General features: G+C 35.1%; 2 protein-coding genes across 4 annotated transcripts; one reads left to right on the forward strand and one right to left on the reverse strand.

Annotated features, from left to right (window-relative positions):
- Positions 1-1,871: 1,871 nt before the first annotated feature.
- Positions 1,872-9,199, forward strand: LOC107595456 (high mobility group protein HMGI-C). Of its 2 annotated transcripts, XM_016285862.1 has the most exons (7): positions 1,872-2,074; positions 4,378-4,524; positions 4,653-4,736; positions 4,834-4,881; positions 5,255-5,287; positions 6,666-6,791; positions 7,802-9,199. In XM_016285862.1, exons 2-6 carry the CDS (start codon positions 4,420-4,422, stop codon positions 6,753-6,755), a joined length of 360 nt encoding a protein of 119 aa, XP_016141348.1. In that variant the 5' UTR covers positions 1,872-2,074; positions 4,378-4,419; the 3' UTR covers positions 6,756-6,791; positions 7,802-9,199. The 2 variants fall into 2 exon arrangements, with proteins under 2 accessions (XP_016141348.1, XP_016141347.1); XM_016285861.1 differs by lacking the exon at positions 7,802-9,199 and having other exon boundaries at positions 6,666-7,049.
- A 1,218-nt stretch (positions 9,200-10,417) lies between these two features.
- On the reverse strand, positions 10,418-18,709 carry LOC107595457 (uncharacterized protein C3orf18 homolog). 2 transcript variants are annotated; one of them, XM_016285863.1, is made up of 5 exons: positions 18,360-18,706; positions 13,203-13,607; positions 11,635-11,660; positions 11,344-11,470; positions 10,418-10,712 (listed from the first exon to the last, which is right to left on the reverse strand). In XM_016285863.1, exons 2-5 carry the CDS (start codon positions 13,497-13,499, stop codon positions 10,632-10,634), a joined length of 531 nt encoding a protein of 176 aa, XP_016141349.1. In that variant the 5' UTR covers positions 13,500-13,607; positions 18,360-18,706; the 3' UTR covers positions 10,418-10,631. The 2 variants fall into 2 exon arrangements, with proteins under 2 accessions (XP_016141349.1, XP_016141350.1); XM_016285864.1 differs by lacking the exon at positions 10,418-10,712 and adding an exon at positions 10,982-11,052 and having other exon boundaries at positions 18,360-18,709.
- Positions 18,710-20,519: the final 1,810 nt, after the last annotated feature.

The raw sequence follows: 20,519 nt of genomic DNA on the forward strand, positions 1-20,519 counted from the left end.
GTAATACCATGGTACTTTTGGGTACTTTTGCTATAGCTTTCTTATTATTCTGCTAGTGACTAATTTTGTTTTCATGAAATGCTTATTTAGGATAAGAAAAAAAAACCTGATTACTCATTCCTTGACGTTTTTACTAATATTTGTCACTGAGGCAGCAGATATAACCTAATAATATCCTAGTAAACTGCCCGTCATTTATGTGATTGCTTCATTGCTAACACGTCGGTTGTTTAGCACCTGCATATGGAAGGCGGATGGGGCCAAAAGTCTTTAAACAGAACGTGTGAAATTTGACCGCGTCAACACGCACAAACGGGAAACTATTCGCTGAGTTTCGGTTCATTTTTGTGACGAAGCCTTGAATATATATTTTTGTTTATTCATGTTATCTGGAAACAGCCTACACAACAAAGCTGCAGAAATCTTGTGTGTAAGCTTGCTCGCCTGCCGCATCTCTCCTATTGCAAATAAGCTTTAAGGGTTGTCGGGTACATGGTGTTAGTACAGAAGATGGAGGATGAAATGGGAGTTTCAAGGACGCTCACACATTCTAAACAAATAGTAAAGCATAATAAAAAATTTTACCCATGAAAAAAAAAAAGAAAAATCTTGCTTAAATTCTGTTCAAATGACCATTAATCGTATGGAGTAAGAGTAATAACTATCAAAACTATCAACAGAAAATAAACAACAAAATGTATTAATTTACTAGCTACAACACTAATTAATGACCATAAACTAAAGAAATATGAGGGTAAAAAAATATTACACGTTCAAAATTGCCACCTTAACACAGCCAAAATGTGTGCATTGAGAAGCACTTTCAATTTTGTCATCTTAATGCGGTCAAACTGAGCGACTTTACACGAACGCGGCAAAAACTGATGCCTTAACACGGCCAAAATGTGCATGTCTATATGTACAGAAGAAACGCGTTCAAAATTGCCACGTTAACGCGGGCAAATTGTGCGTGTTGACCCGGTCAAATTTCACGTGTTCCGTTAAAGACTTTTGGCCCCGTCCGCCTTCCATACCTGCCTTTTAAAAAAGTGTATATGGGCATCATACATGACTCTTGTACTTGGTAGGCGATGCCTCAGACTTTGCAAACCAATCAGAATAGGCGCCTACGCGACAAGAATCCAAAATGCCACTGCAAGATTAATCTTTAATGAGCCGAAAAGAACGCATGTCACACCTCTGTTCATCAATTTGCACTGGCTACCAGTAGCTGCTCACATTAAATTCAAGGCATTAATGTTTGCCTACAAAACCACCACTGGCTCGGCACCCATTTACCTAAATTCATTACTTCAGAGTTATGTGCCCTCTAAAAGCTTGCGTTCTGCAAGTGAACGACGCATTATTGTGCCATCTCAAAGAGGCACAAAATCACTTTCACAGACTTTTTCATTAACTGTTCCCTCCTGGTGGAATGACCTGCCCAACTCAATCCCAGCAGCTGAGTCCTAAAAACACATCTGTTCCACCTTTATTTGACCCTCTAACTCTAACACTTTCTATTCTATTTTAATTCTATGTTATCTATATTTATCTTCTTTTTTTATTTTATAAAAAAAAAAAATACACCAGCTTTCTATTTTTTCTATTCTATCTACTTGTTTTTCTTTGTGTGTTTGTGTGTATATGTGTGTGTGTGTGTATAATATACACCTTGCTACGTGTACTGCGTTAGGCTAACCGAGACTTGTCATTTGCACTTACATATTGTTGCTCTTTTGTTAGTTTTGACTGCTTTTATTGTCCTCATTTGTAAGTCACTTTGGATAAAAGCGTCTGCTAAATGACTAAATGTAATGTAAATGTAAGAAAACGCGAACTCGCCCAACCTGAAGTCAGCAACCAGTCAACAGGATGAGCAAAATGGGGCGTGGCGCTTCAGCTCTGCAGAGCTGAGAAGAATGATTGACGTGAGGATCTGCGTAAAAGGAGGCGGGGCCAGAAACGATGTCAATCATGTTATGTTGATGTACTCTGCACACGCGAAGCCGCTGCTCCAGGTGAACGTGCTCTCCAGTGCTGAGGACAACGCAAGTAAAGTGGTCTGCCCGAGGTATTTACAACTTACGACATTGTTTTTATTACAAAACAATTTAGTTTATGCTACAGTTGTCTTGTTATTAGTACTGTGAGAGAGGCATCTGATGATATCACTCTCTGGATATGCAGATTTCATGTCAGTGAAGCAAAAGAAGTTTTGATATATTGCATGTTACATGTTTGAGAAATACGATTTGGACAAGTATTCTTTTTGGTACTTTTAAATAGACAAATACTAAAGAATACTAATACTTGATACAACATACTATTAATTCTTATTCTTGAAAGTACCTTGTGTTACCATGTAAATACCATGGTACATAATGTTTCAGTACTATGGTATATACAAAGTATATCTGATACTATCACTGTAACATGGTACCGCTACAGTACATTTTGCAAGACAAGTGTATCAGAAGGTATTTTATGGTACTTTCATATATACCATCATGGTATACCAAAATATACCATACCATATTGATATACCATGGTATTTACATAGAACTTAAAATAATACTAAATTACCATGTGGTATGTCCAAAACTATACTACCATGGTATCTTGTCCACAAAAACATGGTAATGCCATTGTACTTGTAGTTACTTGTAGTCATTTTAGCTCTGTTTTTGTGTTAATCACTGACGTTTTTCTCTTCTGTGGCTGTTGAGGTTGTTTTTATAGTGTCTTTAATAATGTTTTGTTTCTCCCTGTTTAAATGTTGCTAGGGCTGTGTTTACATCCTCAGGACACCACAAGCGCGCTCGTTTCGCTCTGTAGTTCACGACCGCCAGCTACATTTTTCTGTAGGTCTGAAAATATGTGAAGAATGTGGGCTGTCGTAATTGCCCACCATATGGAAAAAGAGCATAAAGCCACTAAAAAACACTCACTGAATAGCTTGTTTGCCATTACCTTATTTAAATTTTAATTTCATATGATTATTATTTTAATTACATTTTATTTATTTTTCTTGTGTTCACTTCTTTTAGGTATCATTGTACTTCGATATACACCATAGTACTAAAATTCTTGTAGCATGGTATTTACCTAGTACTCTGTGGTGCTTCCAAGAATGCCAAAGTGTTACCTTGATAAACCACATGACAAAGCTATACTGTTTGGTACTTTTTTGTAAAATGTTGCAATACTATGGTGCGTTTGGATACTTATTTTGTTGGTGCTGACTGGTACAAAAAGTACCTCATTACCCCAAAATATATGTGGAAAATCCCTGCTTTTTGTAATATACCATAATGGGAATGAAGTACCTTCCATTGACTTTTAAATCGCATTGCATATGAAAATGCTAATTAAACGGTACAATAATTAATATTGCAGCATGTATAGCTTATTCGTTGTACTTATTAATTAGCAGCCACTGAGACATAGTTTATGGCGTAGAGCGGTTAGTTATATATGCACGAGAGGAACATGGAAAGTTATGTTTTATGTGAATAGATGCCATTGAACAGGCTCCTAGAAGATCCTTCTCTGCCAGCAGGGGTTAAATAAGCTGTCATTGATGAAATTCATGTGTATATACATTCACGGCCAGTAAATTACATATCATATGAACATGCAGCAGTAGGACCGAAGAGTCTGCTGTGAATACTTGTGCCACTTTTAGACACTAGAAATTACTCTTATGTTTTCTTTGGATTATAGCCTCATGATATATATATACATATATAGAGAGAGAGAGACTTCATTTCTGTGGAATATTCACACACCCCAAGTTGTTACTGTTAAAATTATGACTAATGTCTGTGTCATTGTAGGAATGAGATAATGTCAGAACAGCAGTGACTGTTGAAGATGAGAAGTTAATTATGAGAACGAGATTTTTGGTCAAATATAAGACTGATGAGGACGTAACGCAAGTTGAGGTGTGGTTTGTGTTGAGTTAAACCCATCACGCCTCAAACCACAGTGATTTTTAATCAGCTTAACTGTTTTTAAGTTCGTAAGTATTTGTGTGTTTTCAATTTTAGATGCATTCATATGCAAAAAGTATTGAGTAAAATATGTATGCATAATTGAGATTAAACTATAATTGACCTACATGCAGTAGCTGTGCTGGTTCCATGTCTTTCGTATCACTCCTCGCTCTTTCCTCTCACATGAAAAAATTATTTTAGCACAAATCAATGTTTCTTATCTATTTGGTATGAAGCCATGTTATAAGTCGGATAATGTGCAGTCAGCTGGTCATTATCGCAAAATAAAGAGCTCTCTATTATATTTTGTGATTTAAGGCATATTGTTGGCTTTTACACTGATGTAAAGCACTTTCTTTTCCACATTCATCTTGTTCAGGTTGTGTGTGTCCATGCATGCTTGAGAAGGTTTGGGATCAGGATGGACGTGGAGGAGACCGGAGCAGGTCCGGTGGAGACAGCGGCCCCAGAGGAGGAGGCACCAGCTCCCAAACGCGGGAGAGGACGACCCCGCAAACCACAACAGGTCAGAGAGGTGCAATGATGGAGATAGACAGACAGACAGACAGACAGACAGATAGATAGATAGATAGATAGAGTTCTTTTCGCAAAAGGAAATAAATTGAATAAAACCAAGTGAACTGAATCCCTCAGGAGCCTGTTGAAGCTTCTGCTCCCAGGAGGCCGAGAGGAAGGCCAAGAGGCAGTAAAAATAAAGGCCAGCGGGTCACAGCCAAAGTAAGAGAACTTACTGGAGAGCACTTAAACTTGAGCTGAATGATGCTTGTTCAGATACATAACACTCTCTCATTCCTTCATCTGTTTTTGGATGCAGGTAGAGCCACCTAGAGAACGGAGACCACGAGGTAGACCAAGAAAATGGGTGAGAATCACACACCCTTTCCTTTAAACTCTGCAGCATAGTTAAATGAGCAGCTGATAAACTCAAATATAACAGAATTTACATGGAATAAAAATACATTTAAATATATTAAAACATATATGACCTGAAAATGATAATAAATGAACAGTTTCTGCAGCTTAGCTTTCGTAAATGGTCTAGTAGAGTATATCTTAATTGTTCATTACTCTTTCAAAAGAGTAAACAAAATACTTTTTTCTATTTTATATCCCTTTTAAATATGGAATCAAACATTACTATATTTACTTGATTGGATATTCCTGGGTTTATTGTTAAATGCATATTAAATGCATATTCTTTTTTCTCTCACATTCTTTGTCTCTTTAATTCATAGCCCCAGAAGACCGTTCGTCAAGAAGAACAGCAGGTACAAAAACATGTAACATTTAATAAGTCCATATCATTTCCAGTATACACTTTTATTATTTCCACAGTCAAAATATTTTTAAATGAATAAATATAGAGTCTCTTTGATATTTCAAAAGTTTGGGTCAGTGAGATTTAAAAAAAAAAAATAAATAAATAAATGCTCACAAAGGCTGCAATTATTTAATCAAAATCCAGTAAAAACAGTAATATTTGTGAAATATAGTTATGATTTAATTATTAACTAAATTGTTCTATATATTTTCAAATGTAATTTATTCCTGTGATTCAAAGCTGAATTTTCAGCATCATCAGTCTTCAGTCTCACATGATCCTTCAGAAATCATTCTCGTATGCTGATTTGTTAATATTATAAACCAGTTGTGATATTTTGTGATATTGCTTCATATTTTTGTGAAAATTGAGATGAAAAAATTTCAGGACTCTTTGATGAATAGACAGTTAAAAAAACAGCATTTATTTGAAAGAGAAATCTTTTGGTTTATCTTTTGTAAACTTAAAGGGATAGTTCACCCAAAAATGAAAATTCTGTCATAATTTACTCACCCTCATGTCGTTCCAAACCTGTATGAGTTGCTTTCTTATATTGAACACAAAAGAAGATATTTTGAAGATTGCTGGTAATGAAACAGTTGGTGGTTGCCATTGACTTCCATAGTATTTTTTTTTCCTACTATAGAAGTCAATGGCTACCACCAACTGTTTGATTACCAGCAATCTTCAAAATATCTTCTTTTGTGTTCAACATAAGAAAGCAACTCATACAGGTTTGGAACGACATGAGGGTGAGTAAATTATGACAGAATTTTCATTTTTGGGTGAACTATCCCTTTAATGCATCCTTGCTGAATAAAAGCATTACATTTTTAAATAAAAATTAAGCACTTACAATTACAAGGCTCGTTTTATAAGAATACAACAGTTTTCATAGAAATGTTTTCCACTAATTAAAAGTGGCAACGTCTCGATTGAATAATGAAACCCGATTAGTCGAGTCGATTATTTTCATTATCGATCATGTGGATTAGTTGTTTGCAGCCCTGCAACCCATAATGAACAAAATGAATAGTCCTGCATGAGAATCGTCTCATTCCGTTAAACACTAAACCTGATAAACATGTCAATCAGTGACTGTCAAGAGTTGCAGATCTGAAACCGGCAATGTGTTCAGAAACCGTGTAAAACTCCCCGTTACTCATACAGTTCACAGAGATAAATGACTCAGTGCTTTGAAGGGAAACCCAGTAGAGCTCCTTACATTTCTTGGTTTCCTGTCCCAACTGTCATGATTCTCAGGTCATGCATGCACCTCTACATGCACACACATTCCTCATGTGTTCTCGTTCCTCTCCACCCAGCCTCATCCTGCGGTTCAAGGGGCGGAGTCAACAGAGGATCCGCCCATTCAGACTCCGCCTGCTGCGTTACCATCGCAGGAGAGCAACTAAAACTACCTCAGTGATGACTTTGTTACTACGTTGGGGGTAATTCTCCATCTCAGCTGCCTCCATGTACACTGTAAAAAGTGAAAATGTGCCAGTGCTCAAATCACGCCCAAAATTTCAGGAAAAATCAGACTACATTTTTCAAAAGTGACCCTAAAATCTGTCAATCCCATCACAAGCCTTTATGATGAACACCTTTCGGCAAGTTACACTGCCATTTTAAGAACTGGAAATAATATCTTCTCTTTTTGTTTATTATTTGGATTCTTAAAGGAATAGTTCACTCGAAAATGGAAATTTGCTGAAAATGCACTTACTCTCAGGCCATCCAAGATGTAGATTCTTCATCGGAACAGATTTGGAGAAATATAGAATTACATCACTTGCTCACCAATGGATGCTCTGCAGTGAATGGGTGCCGTCAGAATGAGAATCCAAACAGCTGATAAAAACATCGCAAGTAATCCACACGACTCCATCAATTAACATCTTGTGAAGTAAAAAAATCTGTGTTTGTAAGAAACAAATCCATCATTAAGATGTTTTTAACTTCAGGCGTTGCTCCTGGCTCAAATAAGAGTCAATAATCCATAATAAAGCCTGAGGGTGAGCACATTTTCAGCAAATTTTCACTTTTGGGTGATCTATTCCTGTAGTCAACTAGAAATCAAATTTGAACTTAAAACATATTTTATTGTGCGTCAATATGGCATCCAGAAACTGTAGTATGTCTTATTCTTATAAAAACAGGACTCTAAAATAACAACAAAAAAACATGAACTTGTTTTGCTTAGGACATTTATTTAATGTTCAAGATCTTGGGATTAAAAATGATTTTTTAAAAATCCAAAGATAATAAAATGTAGAAACTGTCATCATCACAGTGTATGGATGATGCCTTGGTTATATACGTTTATTTAATCTTCTCAGGATTCTGGAGACATTGTATTGCCAAAGCTTGAAATTTACTCCTCAATCAAATGTTGCAACTTTTTAAACGGTTGATCTTATGTAATGTTCTTTTTATTCTTTTATTTTAATGTTTACAGTGGAAAGGATAGATTAAATTGCATCTATTTACACCAAAGAAGAATAATGACCTGATCAAAGATGTAAAACCACAATCATTATAATTCACATGATGATGGTGAAACTCAGTACCTCAACATCAGAAACCTCAAAGATTTTGTTTGCTCATTCTAGATAATGGATGATTTGCCATTTGTTTTTAAATGCATATATTGTCAATGGCCAGTCTCTTGAACAAGGTAACTTTTTGGCACTATATTTTCAAAATTAGCATTTTTAAAAATCATCCAGTCTAATTTGTATTGCTATGAATTGTGTTATTGCGCTGATATGGGAATGATGTTTACAACATGACTGATGTTTAAAGCATCTCCTATTGTCAACACAGTTGTGTTGTGTTAAATATTACAGCTCATATACAGATGCACTTAAAAACAGGTATAATGATTCTTTACAAAATTTTGATCAAGAACCTTTTTCTGATCAGGAAGATTTTGGTGTGAAGTCAATTCATTGTTCATGATATATGTCGTCAGTTTAGTCATTTACTTGTTAAAACATTTGACAATGTGCCTCATAAATACAGGCTCAGGTAACTTACCTCTTTTTTTATATTCTTCAAAGGCCAGTAATGCTGTTTATGCAGCCGTATGTCAATGAATAAAGGTCCTGTTTGAGACATGTTTATATCATCCATCAGTTATTGTCTTTATTGCATTAACAAGAACGATTCCCTAGTTTTCAATAACACCTGCACGTCATAGTGTAAATATCATTTTTATTATGTCCTTCATTGTCATAAAAGTTAAAAACGTCTTTAAAATGATCCGCCGCTGGTTTGTGGTGCACATAGAATTATTACATTTTGCTTATTTCATCTACACACGCACACACACACACACACACACACAAAATCACTTTTTTCATTGTAAATCTTGCGTAATCAGTCAGCATTCATCATTTATGCAGATTCACAGGCTCTGTGACAGAACGTTTGTGTTTCACATGGAAGATCTTTATAATACTGTATCTGAAATGGCTGACTGATGTCATCTCTGACACTTCATCACAATTTAAATTAAACAAATGTAACTTTAAAGCTAAAAATTCTGTTCTCAGGGAAAGTTCATGTACTTCCTTTTAGTAAACTCATCAGTTTACCAAACACTTTTAGCTATGAATAAATAATAAACCAAACTAATAAAGAATTCAAATTTTAAAAGGGAGGGGGGGGGGGTTAAAGTTGCATTTGGAGTCTCTTCTTAAAAATAAACATTATTTTATCAGTCATTCCAATAAAAAAGGAACACAATGAGTCTCATTCAATGTTTCTAAAATTGTTGTTTTGGAAATTGTCACATTATGCACATTTGTGACCCTGGACCACAAAACCAGTCATACGGGTAAATTTTCTTTGAAATGTATACATCATCTGCTACATCATAAGCTTTCCACTGATGTCTGGTTTGTTAGGATAGGACAATATTTGGCCGAGATACATCTATTTGAAAATCTGGAATCTGAGGGTGCAAAAAAATCTAAATATTGAGAAAATCACCTTTAAATTTGTCCAAATAAAGTTCTTGGCAATGCATATTACTAATAAAAAATTAGGTTTTGATAATTTACTGTAAGAAATTTACAAAATATCTTCATGGAACATGATTAATATCCTAACAATTTTTGGCATAAAAGAAAAATCGATTATTTTGACCCATACAATGTATTTTTGGCTATTGTTACAAATATACCCCAGCGACTTAACACTGCTTTTGTGGTCCAGGGTCACATTTTATGAACCATTCGTTCTGCTCATGTTGCATTAATGAGGCTTTTTACGGCTAGAGATGAAAATATTCAGTCCATATTGCATGAGTGTTCATAACAGTTGGACAGATCCAGTTGACTTCTGTAGCAGTGCAGAACTTTTTTTTTTTTTGCAGATTTTTAATCAAGTGTCCTTAAACTGTATAATGTAATATTTGTCACTGTACACTGTAAAAATATTTTCAGCAATGTTTATTTGTTGCAATAATTCCTGTCACTTGCTGATTCTGAGTTGATGTTCTTTGTCATAAATTCAAAGTGGTCGAAAAAAATGTATGATCTTAAAGGAATATGGATCCACTGCAGTGAATGGGTGCCGTGAGAATGAGAGTCCAAACAGCTGATAAAAACATCACAATAATCCAGAAGTAAATTAAGCTACAAGTCGTCTATCCATAATATTGCTTTCTACAGTGAAAATGTTGTCTGGTCTGAATCAGGAGAGAAATATGCACAAATCAAGCACCGTTTACAAGCCAAAATAGTTCTATACAAATATGTGGTTGGATTTTGATGTGAGAGGACAACAGGAGATGGTCTTTTTGATAGATTTATTAATCAAGCACCGTTTACAAGCCAAAATAGTTCTATACAAATATGTGGTTGGATTTTGATGTGAGAGGACAACAGGAGATACTTTGTACTAGAGTAGTTTGGATTACTTGTGGATTATTGTGATGTTTTTATCAGCTGTTTGGACTCTCATTCTGACGGCACCCATTCACTGCAGAGGATCCATTGGTGAGCAAGTGATGGAATGCTACATTTCTCCACATCTGTTCCCATGAGGAAACATCTTGGATGGCTTGGGGATGAGTACATTTACAGCAAATATCTTCATTTTGGAGTGAACTATTCCTTAAACGCTGCAGGTTGTAATTTTGGCTTAAAAATTATCTACAATGGCAGCAGTTAACCCAATGTTTTACATTACATTTTTTAAAAAGTAAATATTCCTGAATCCCAGTGTCCAGTTGTCCAGAATTATTTGTCCCTTTTTTCCTGTGCAGCATGTGAGTGTCATCATGCATTAATGGCATCAGCCACGTCAGTGAAAACAAGTCGACTGGGTTTTTGAGTTGTTCCCTGACTTGTGGTCAGTGTCTGTGGCGGGAAAGAGAGAGTGAAAGTAAGTAAACACTACGGGATATTGACTGTAGAACATTATAGAATATAATTAATAAAAATGCAAATCTAGTCCTACAATGTAACATTGCACAAATATGAATTAGCAAAATAAAATGAATTCTGTTATGTTGACAGTATGAGAATGAGACTAATGAGGCTCCTGGTGCCAGAACACAAATGGAGGAGAGTTAAATGTGGATTCAGTCACGGCTGTAGTTTGATGATTAGTGATATTAAATGGATGTGTGGTAACTGACACATTTACAGTGATTAATACTTTACCACAAATAACAAACCACATGGCCTGGTGTCAGAACTTAAGAGAAATAAAAATGGTAGAAATGAAAATTAAGAAAAAAACGTATGGGTGAAATGTTTTTAAGAGACTCCCCACTGTCTTAATTTTATAATAATTAAATTTTATTTACATTGTAGCAAAGTGTAATTTCTTCAGTGTTGTCACATGAAAAGATATAATAAAATATTTACAAAAATGTGAGGGGTGTACTCATTTCTGTGAGATACTGTATATTGCATGTATAATTTGTATCACATTCAACAGAATCTATCTATCGTTCTATCTGTCCATGTGGTGTTGTCCTCTTACTTTGGAGTTTGGTCCTGCTGGGCTTCCGTCTCTTCCGTGGTCCAAGAGTTCCTGCTCTAGATCATCTTGTTCTTCAGCTGGATCAAAGTTATACATGGGCATCAGCTGGTGTCTCAGTTTCTCCAGCCTGTAGAGAAAAACCATCACAGCTTCATTAAAGACACTCTTCTATGTGGGAAACAACGGAGGGTTCAAATTAGAACCAAAAAGGGATTTTCAGTCTTGCATTAAATATCCACTGAAAAAAATTTGATTTTTAAGACTGTAGTGGAGTGATAAAGGAATGTATACCTTTTCTTTTTCCTGATGTACAGAAGCTGGTGAGGAGAAGAAAATGCAGAAATGTTATGTAAGATTCAGAATTGTAATACTAATTTCATATTACATTCTCAATCAATTAAACTGACTTTTTAAATATAAATGTTCAAGAAAGTCTAGCGTGTCTAAAGTAAACAAATATTAGCACAAAAAATGATAATCAAGTGTGAAGGATTACAGTGATGATGGAAATTAAAGTAGTATTAGTCAAATAAATGTGTTATCATCTATTCTCATATAACCCAAAATATTTATGTATGACTTTCAGTAAATTACATGACTCAATTATTTTGTCAGAAAAGAGAAAGAGTAATTTTAAATGTGTGTATGCGCTTTAAAGTAAACTTTTAGATTAACTAAAATTTCAAAAAGTTTCAAAAGTTTGGGATCAATAAGATTTCATTAGTCTCTTATGCTCTCCAGTCACCACTTATTTGAAAACAGTAATATTGTGAAATATTATTACAATTTAAAATAACTTTATATATACTTTTATATGAGTATATTTTAAAGTGCCCCTATTATGGATTTTTGAAAATTACCTTTCATGCAGAGTGTAACACAGCTCTAAACATCCTGCAAAGTTTGAAATCTGAAAGTGCACCGTGTATAAAGTTATTGTCTCTCAAAAGAAAGAGTCGACTCTGAATCATTGAAACGAGTCGTTTTTAAAACGAATCCCACACGTTTCATGTTGATGTCAACATGAAACATTAGCATATTGCCCGCCCACTTGTTGGTCTTTTTGTGTTGGTCTGAATGAAAGTGCAAATTCATTCTTTGCCACTAGGTGCTGCTTTTGGAGCAGTAAAAATAGCGGTTTCCCCGGTAACACTGTACACAAAGCAGCACTGCGTTCACAAACGCTGCTTTATCAGGCGTTACAGACATGATGAAATGAAACTGAGACCAATCGACCAATCACCGCAGATTAGCGTCACGCAAAGAAGGGGTTTGGAAAAATGAATCGTTGAGCGAATCGTTTGGGAGTCGTTAAGCAAGTAAGGGAAAAATAAATGCATAATATAAGACAATGAAAGTGTTTTTTGACCTTGCATGCATGTCAACCTGTTGTTGGGGACTCCTAAAACCAAAATATGAACCTTTCATTACCCATAATAGGGGCACTTTAAAATGTAATTTATTCCTGGGATGTAAAGCTGAATTTTCAGCATCATTACTCCAGTCTTCAGTGTCACACGATCCTTCAGAAATCATTCTAATATGCTGATTGATGCTCAAGAAAGATTTCTGATTATTATCAGACAGTGCTGAAAACAGTTGTGCAGCTTAATAATGTTTTGTGGAAACTGATACATTTTTTATCAGGATTCTTTAAGGAGTTTCAAAGAATTGCATGTAGCCTATTTGAAATAGAAATCTTTTGTGGCATTATAAAAGTCTGTACTGTCAATTTTGTCGATCAAAACTGACAGTACAGACTTTTATAATGCCTTTTATAATAATCTTATTTGAGGTGTTTTCAGCAAATTACAAAATTTGGGGCAATTAATGTTGTCATTATCATCGAGTTCGCTCACCACGACAACAGCCAGCCCAATGACTGTGATGATGCCAAAGGGCACGAGCACCATCCCCATCCCGGCGCCCTCCACCGACGCCACGGGCAGCTGTGTGGAGTTCAGGCCGGTCTCGTTGACGGACGTAGTGACGGAGCGGAAGGTGGTCCTGAACGTCACGTTCTCCGGCTCAGTTCTGGGCTCTGCTGAACTTGTGAGAACGGGAATGAAGGTGGTGAGGGGGAGTGTAGGGGCTGGGAACGGGATCAGGGTTTGGGTGGAGGTGAACATATTGGGTTTGGTGGTGGGCAGAGACATGGTTCTTGCAGGACGTCGAGTGCGCTTTGAAGGCAACACTACAGGGATTCAGTCCTCCAGCAGGCCTCGGCCATGACGCTCAGCTGATCCTGAACTCCTGCAAGAATCCTGTGAAAGAACATTTGATGTTAGATTGATAGATACAATTTGGCTTTGTTTTTAAACATAGTGAGCTAACATACTGACTACTAACCTACCTAACTAGGCAGCTAGTGGGTCTATGGAAAAGTATAGGAACAACCGAGAATACAATGAAATTGTAAAAAGGATAATAAAAGTAAATAAATATTATGACACTTTATACATGTATTTCATTTTTAGATTTTATTTTCAATCTTTCTGAAGACTGAAAATAATGGGAATAATCACTTTATTTTATTCTGTTGACAGCCATAGATTTCTTTCTTTTCAGGTTTGTGTATCTAAATATATTTTGCTGGTGGGTAGAAAAAAAAACAGTGTAACCTAGAAACATAAATGTTTTCCAAATCATAATTTACACATACTATATTTTTTTTATTTTTCACAGTATACATGTTGGGTCTTCATGCATGAAAATATATAGATTTGTTAATGTCTTCTGCTCACCAAGGGTGCATTTATGTGATCAAAAACAAAATAAAAATAGTAATATTGTGAAATATTATTACAATTTAAAATAGTCATTTTCTATCTGAATATATTTAATTCTGTGATTTTTCAGCATCATTACTCCAATCTTCAGTGTCACATGATCCTTCAGAAATCATTCTAATATGCTGATTTGCTGCTCAAACATTTCTGATTAGGCTATTATCAATGTTAAAGTTGTGCTGCTTCACATTTTTGTGGAAACTGTGATTTTTTTTCAGGATTCTTTGATGCATAGAAAGTTCAAGAGAACAGCTACTGTCACTTTTGATCAATTTAATGTGCCCTTGCTGACTAAAAGTATTAATTTCTTTCAAAACAGCTTACTGACCCCAAACACTCTGCAAAAGATGGGATTTGGTCAAAATGAGGTGTTTTAAAAGACATAGTGTTACTCCTAAAAGAAAATGCTAAACCCAAGTTTTCTATCTCTTTATGAACATCTGAGTTAAGAAACATTATTAAAACTTTAGTCACTGTATTTGAAAGCACCCACTCGATTAGAAACTCACAAAGGGAAAAGGGGAATTTTAGACATTCATGTTTGGAAAGCAGCGGCTCTATCAGTGAGAAAATCTGTGTGTGTGATTGCATGATCTTGACTGAATGTGTGGGTTTGTGGCATGAGTGTGTGTGTGTGTGTGTGAGTACATGAGTACAAACCCTGTGGACGACATATGGATGTGTGAGCTTTTAAGATACAGTTAGCAAACCGCAAGCTTCCTTCCACATTACAAACCGTTAGGCTCCGTGTGTATGTGCATTTGTGGATGTGGGGGCTGGAGGCTGGAGGCAGGAACGAGGTTCGACGCTTAAAATATAGAATAGGAGAATCTGCTGTTGAGATCTCGGTGGATGTGAATGAGATTGTAGAAATCTCCTAAACCGCAGCCTGTCTCCATTCACAAAGAGCTGCTTGTGCAGTTAAAGGGGCATGTCAAAAAACGACAATTCAGCTATCATTTACTCACCTTCATATCATTCCAAATCTGTATGACTTTCTTTAAGTCGTGGAATGGAATTCTTTTGAAGCCACAAGATAACTTTGCTATTTGCTGAACATTTGACTTGAAATTCAAATTTGGGTGTGTTCCTCACACAAAGCTATTGTTTGAATTCTGAAGACTGTTCTGAAGAATATTGTGCATGAGTCAGACTACTTTTATGATACATTTATGATGCTTTCCGTCCAATCTTTTGTTGTATGGACAAAGCAGTGTGAGTATTTTGTGTTCCACAGAAGAAAGTAAGTCATATGGATTTAGAATGACATACAGTTATACAGTAAATGAATGTAAAAATTCCTCCATTCAGAAGTGACAATTTTTATAAATATTTAGCTTGATCAACACAAATATACAAAGATAAACAGCTCCCTTTGATGGCAGGGATCGCCCTTTTTTAATATTAAATTTGACATGTACAGTTAAAAAGTTTGTGCCACTTTGTACATACTGCTAATTTTATTCTGCAAATACAACACCATTCAAAATGTTGGGGTCAGTAAGATTTTTTTTATGAAAGAAATTAATACTTTCATTTAACAATGATGCATCAAGCTGATCAAAAAGTTACAGTAAAGTACAGTTCTTGTGAATTTGTATTTTTCAAAGAATCCAGCACAGCTGACATTGATGATAATCAGAAATGTTTCTTGAGCAGCAAATCAGCATATTAGAATGATTTCTGAAGGATCGTGTGACACTGAAGACTGGAGTAACGATGCTGAAAATTCACAGGAATACATTACATTTTAAAATATATGCAGATAGAAAATATTTATTTGAAATTGTAATAATATTTCACAATATTACTGTTTTTACTGCATTTTCAAATGATTAAATGCAGCCTTGGTGAGCATAAGAGACATCTATCAAATACATTAATAACATCTTATGGATCCCAAACTTTTGAACGGTACTGTATGTATGCAAGTGTGTATGTCTGAATGTGAAAGTGTAATATTTCACCACAAAACCAAGCTTCTTTTTAATACCATTTTAATATTTTTTTAATAACAACCTAAACACATTTTCTTTTCATATTTTGTGTCATGCAAAAACATCTCCCTACTGTAATGTAAAAAGAAATTAAGAGAGAATGCTTAAAATTAAAAAAACTAAATAAAACAGAATAATGAAAAATCGGGACGAAAATGTACGTAATTTTCATGACGATGAAAAAGATCTTGAAGGAATAATTCTCTTTTGTGTTCTGCAGAAGGAGGGAGATCATACAGGTTTGGAAATACATCAAGGCATGTAAACGTTTACAGAATTGTCATTTTAATTCTCCTAATATGTTCTACATAATATCTTTTTTTTTATTGTTTTTCATTTGAAGTGAAATTTCAATTGGACATTTTTACATGAGATTCACAGCATGTAAACGTTTACAGAATTGTCATTTTAATTCTCCTAATATGTTCTACATAATATCTTTTTTTATTGTTTTTCATTTGAAGTGAAATTTCAATTGGACATTTTTACATGAGATTCACGCATAGTTCTCCTGAAAGTGGTTGTGTGTGCGTTTTTGTTGCCGTTAGGTAGTTTTCTCCCTCCCTGCAGCAGCGGGCAGCAGTGGGTGTCGTGGCAGGATGTGGGTAAAGGGTGGCACAGAGAGAGAAACAGAGACAGCACCAGTCTGATACTGTACCTAGGAAGGCAAGTACCCAGAAACACGGCTCACGTTGAAAGAGATGCGTTTCGTAAGAGATGCACACAGATGTGCTCTTGCTTTCCCTCGCTGTTTCTCTCTCACTTTCTAACAACAGGCCCCAGGCCACCTGCGACTGACTGACAAGCTGACTCGGTTTTCGCATATATTCACACACTTGCATATTTTAGATGATCGGGAAAATTGAATGTTGTTTGCTAAGGCAAACTTAGTACAAGTGATTTGAACAAACCCTGAACACTAAGAAAAGACCAGAATTTCACTCTTGGACTCTTATCATTTTAACCAGTAAGTAATTACCTATAGCAATACCCAGAATACCACAGCAATCAGCTAAAACCAGTGTTTTTTTAAGTATTATTTATAAAGTATTCATGAATATTTTGAATGAGCTTTTATTTTAGACTTTCAGTTAAAATTGTAGTTTAAGTTGTTTACTACAGTTCTTTTTTATATATATATATTCCTATATAGCTTTCATTTTTATTTCAGTTTTAGTAATTTTAGGACTTTTATTTCATATTCTTTTTTTTAATGAATAGCTTTATTTATAGCTTGATGCACTGACCACAAACAGTAATTTCAGCTCGTCCCTCGGTATGTATAAACAAGCAAAAACTGCCTTTCCAGTAACGCATCTACAAAACCAAAGTGTTTAAAAGCCGAAATATGCAGCTTCCGTTTTCTTTAAAGCACTTTGAATGATTCTTCCGTGCATAATGCGTTACTTGAGTTGGTCAAATCTAAATCATCTATTATGCATCAATTCCTGGATGAAGTTTGCTGTATGTAAACACTACTTTTTTTTCAGATGTCACATCCCTTTCTAGTGTCCTTGCACTTATTATACAAATTCACCCCTTTTTATTGTCATCACAAGAGTAATTTATAATTTTGGGGTCTTATGTAAGATATAACTTTGCACAGGCAAGTCATTTTTGTGATTTTATTTTATGTTCACATGTAATTTTTGCATGTACTTTCAAAAGTGCATTATGTGTTTTGAATCGATCCTGGTGCAGTGCATTGCTCTATAGACTTCCATTGCAAGTTTGTTTAGAAACACTGAAATAGTCAACAACAGGTCCCTTGTCTTCCTGTTTACTCATCTTTTTCCCTGTCAAAGGACATTCAAACACTGGAGACAGAAATATCTGCAGTCGATCCCAGTAATCTGTGTATTTGAGGGTTAATTATCTTCTTACATAATCATTTAGGGTGAATGCTCTGTCTCCTCACTGTGCCTTTCTCAAGCAGTCTGCAAGCTTAATGAAGAACATGTTAGTGCCTCAGCCAATCAGAATGCTCTGGGCTCTCTTAAGCCTGCCTCCTCGACCAATCAGAGGCCACCACAAGACAAAGATAGACATACCTACAAAGACACCAAAATAACATGCCTGCTCCTTTGCCTTATCGGTTATAAATCTGTTTTTCTGCATGAACTGAATTGTATCGAGCATTTAAAAAGTGTCAAATGAGTGTAAATAAGCTGAGGTCTAATAAGAAACTGTTTGTCTCTTGTCAAAGGCTGCTGACATGAGAGACACTGACCTGTTCGTGAAGAAAAGTGGCCACGGCTGATGTCCTTCCAAGGTTTTCCAGGCAGGCGATGGAAAAAAGGAGAGGGAATTCTCCTTCCACCCCTCCTCCTTCGTTCCTCAGCTAGAACAGAGCAGCTGAGAGGCTGTAAATTGAAAGCTTTTTGCCCTCTAGGTCCCTGTGCTCACCACATTTTCTCCCTCCGTACAAAATCACGTCTCGTTTCTTCCTTCTCAGCTGTTTTCTGGTTTTCTTTCATAGCATTTTATTCAAAGACCAGACTTGAGGAGCTACAAGGATGCTACAAACCCAAGCTATGTGATCCAGCAATGTCCCGCCTCCTTTCCTGGACTGCTATTGGATGGCTGTGGGGCAGCTGTAGGCTGTGATTGGCTCGTCTGGCTGTCTGTCTAGTTTAGCAAGGATGAGGACAGGATTTAATGGTTGGACACACCAGATGCTGTGAATGTGCCCAGGGAAGAGAGTTCAGGGATTTTAACCCCTTGCTGTCTCACATGTGCATTATGTGAACTGAGGTGAGATGTGTTGTTATGAGCGATGGTTAGGGTCTCAAACGTTTATGGAAAAGCATTTTTGTAGTTAATTTTAGTTGTTTTATTCAGTATTAATTCATTATTAATTAATGTGTCAGGAACATGTCAGGGTCACTTCTGTTTTCTTTCTAAAGATGTATGTTTAATTGTTTAGATGTATATATTATGTTAATATATAGTTAACATAAGAATGGCACAAGAACCACCCAATTCGTTCTCTGAATATACAAAAATGTGTGTGTGTGTGTGTGTGTGTGTATATAATAAAACATATTACATATCTAAACAATTCTAAACAATAATATAGTGTTAATATATATATTTAACATAAAATATAGATATATATAGTATAATGCTGTCATGAAAATTTCACAATGCAAAATCTTAATTCTCCTGGCATAATTTTCATTATGAAAACTACAACAATTTTCAATTACGTTCAAATGAAATATGACATGTACATAATGATATACTGTATGTTTTTAATTAATTTATATAATTATAATATTATTGAAATAAACAATATCTAATGTCAGAAAATTGATCAGGGAAGGAAAAAATGATCCCATTTTATTAATAAGCCTAGTACTGATAATAACTGTATAAATATTGTAATATTTTAATACCTAAGTGTTTTAAAGGTAATTATTAAAGCGAATTAAAGAATATTTTTGTAATAATTTGTAAAAGTTTATTTATTTTTTTTACAATTAGTAATTTGTTTACTTGTTCATTGTAGGCATTCAAAATCAAATTAGGTTATACTATTATTTATTTAATATAATTTATTAGTGCTTCTGCTTCTTGTCAAGTCAAGTGCTATTTTGTTCTTCTTCTTCTTTTCTTTTTAATGGCGGTTGGCAAACCCACTTAAAAGGTGCATTTCCGCCACCTACTGGACTGGAGTGTGGAGCATGACGAATATTGGTGACAGCATATAAAAATTATATATATATTTTTTAAACCTAATAAAAAAAAAAATCAAATAACTTTTAGTTTGACCAAAGGAGTATTACACAAGGATACAATTATTTTATATACTTCATTATGTGATCTTCCAATTCTATTTATTAAACCTATTGCTTTCAAATAATTAATAATTGCATTATAGACTTTATACTGTGCTGAAGCATACTCAAGTATTGTCTTAATTGTAATTCTTTCAATATTCAACAAACTTAATTCTTCTATTAATCGCATTCTTTCTCTTTCATATGCTTCACAATGTAATAGGATATGTTCCACAGTCTCTGGTATACCACAATTATTGCAATTACCTGATTCATGTTTACCAATAATAAATAATGATTGATTAAGAGCTGTGTGACCAATACGGAGTCTAGATATTATTGTGTCCTCCTTCCTACTTCCAAAGTTTTTCCTTCCATTTCCAACTTGTTTTTGAATGTTGTATAGATGCCGACCCTTTATGTCCCTATCCCACATCTTTTGCCATTTCCTAATCATAGCCCCTCTGATTATTCCTTTCATTTCTGCTTTACTAAGTGATATATTTATATCTATATCGGTTTGTTTTAATGCCTTCTTGGCCATTTGATCAGCTTCCTCATTTCCCTCTATCCCAACATGTGCCGGTACCCATAAAAATGAAATACTT

Source organism: Sinocyclocheilus grahami, unplaced genomic scaffold (assembly GCF_001515645.1).
Source record: "Sinocyclocheilus grahami isolate Dianchi unplaced genomic scaffold, SAMN03320097.WGS_v1.1 scaffold202.1, whole genome shotgun sequence".
Classification (NCBI taxonomy): Eukaryota; Metazoa; Chordata; class Actinopteri; order Cypriniformes; family Cyprinidae; genus Sinocyclocheilus; species Sinocyclocheilus grahami.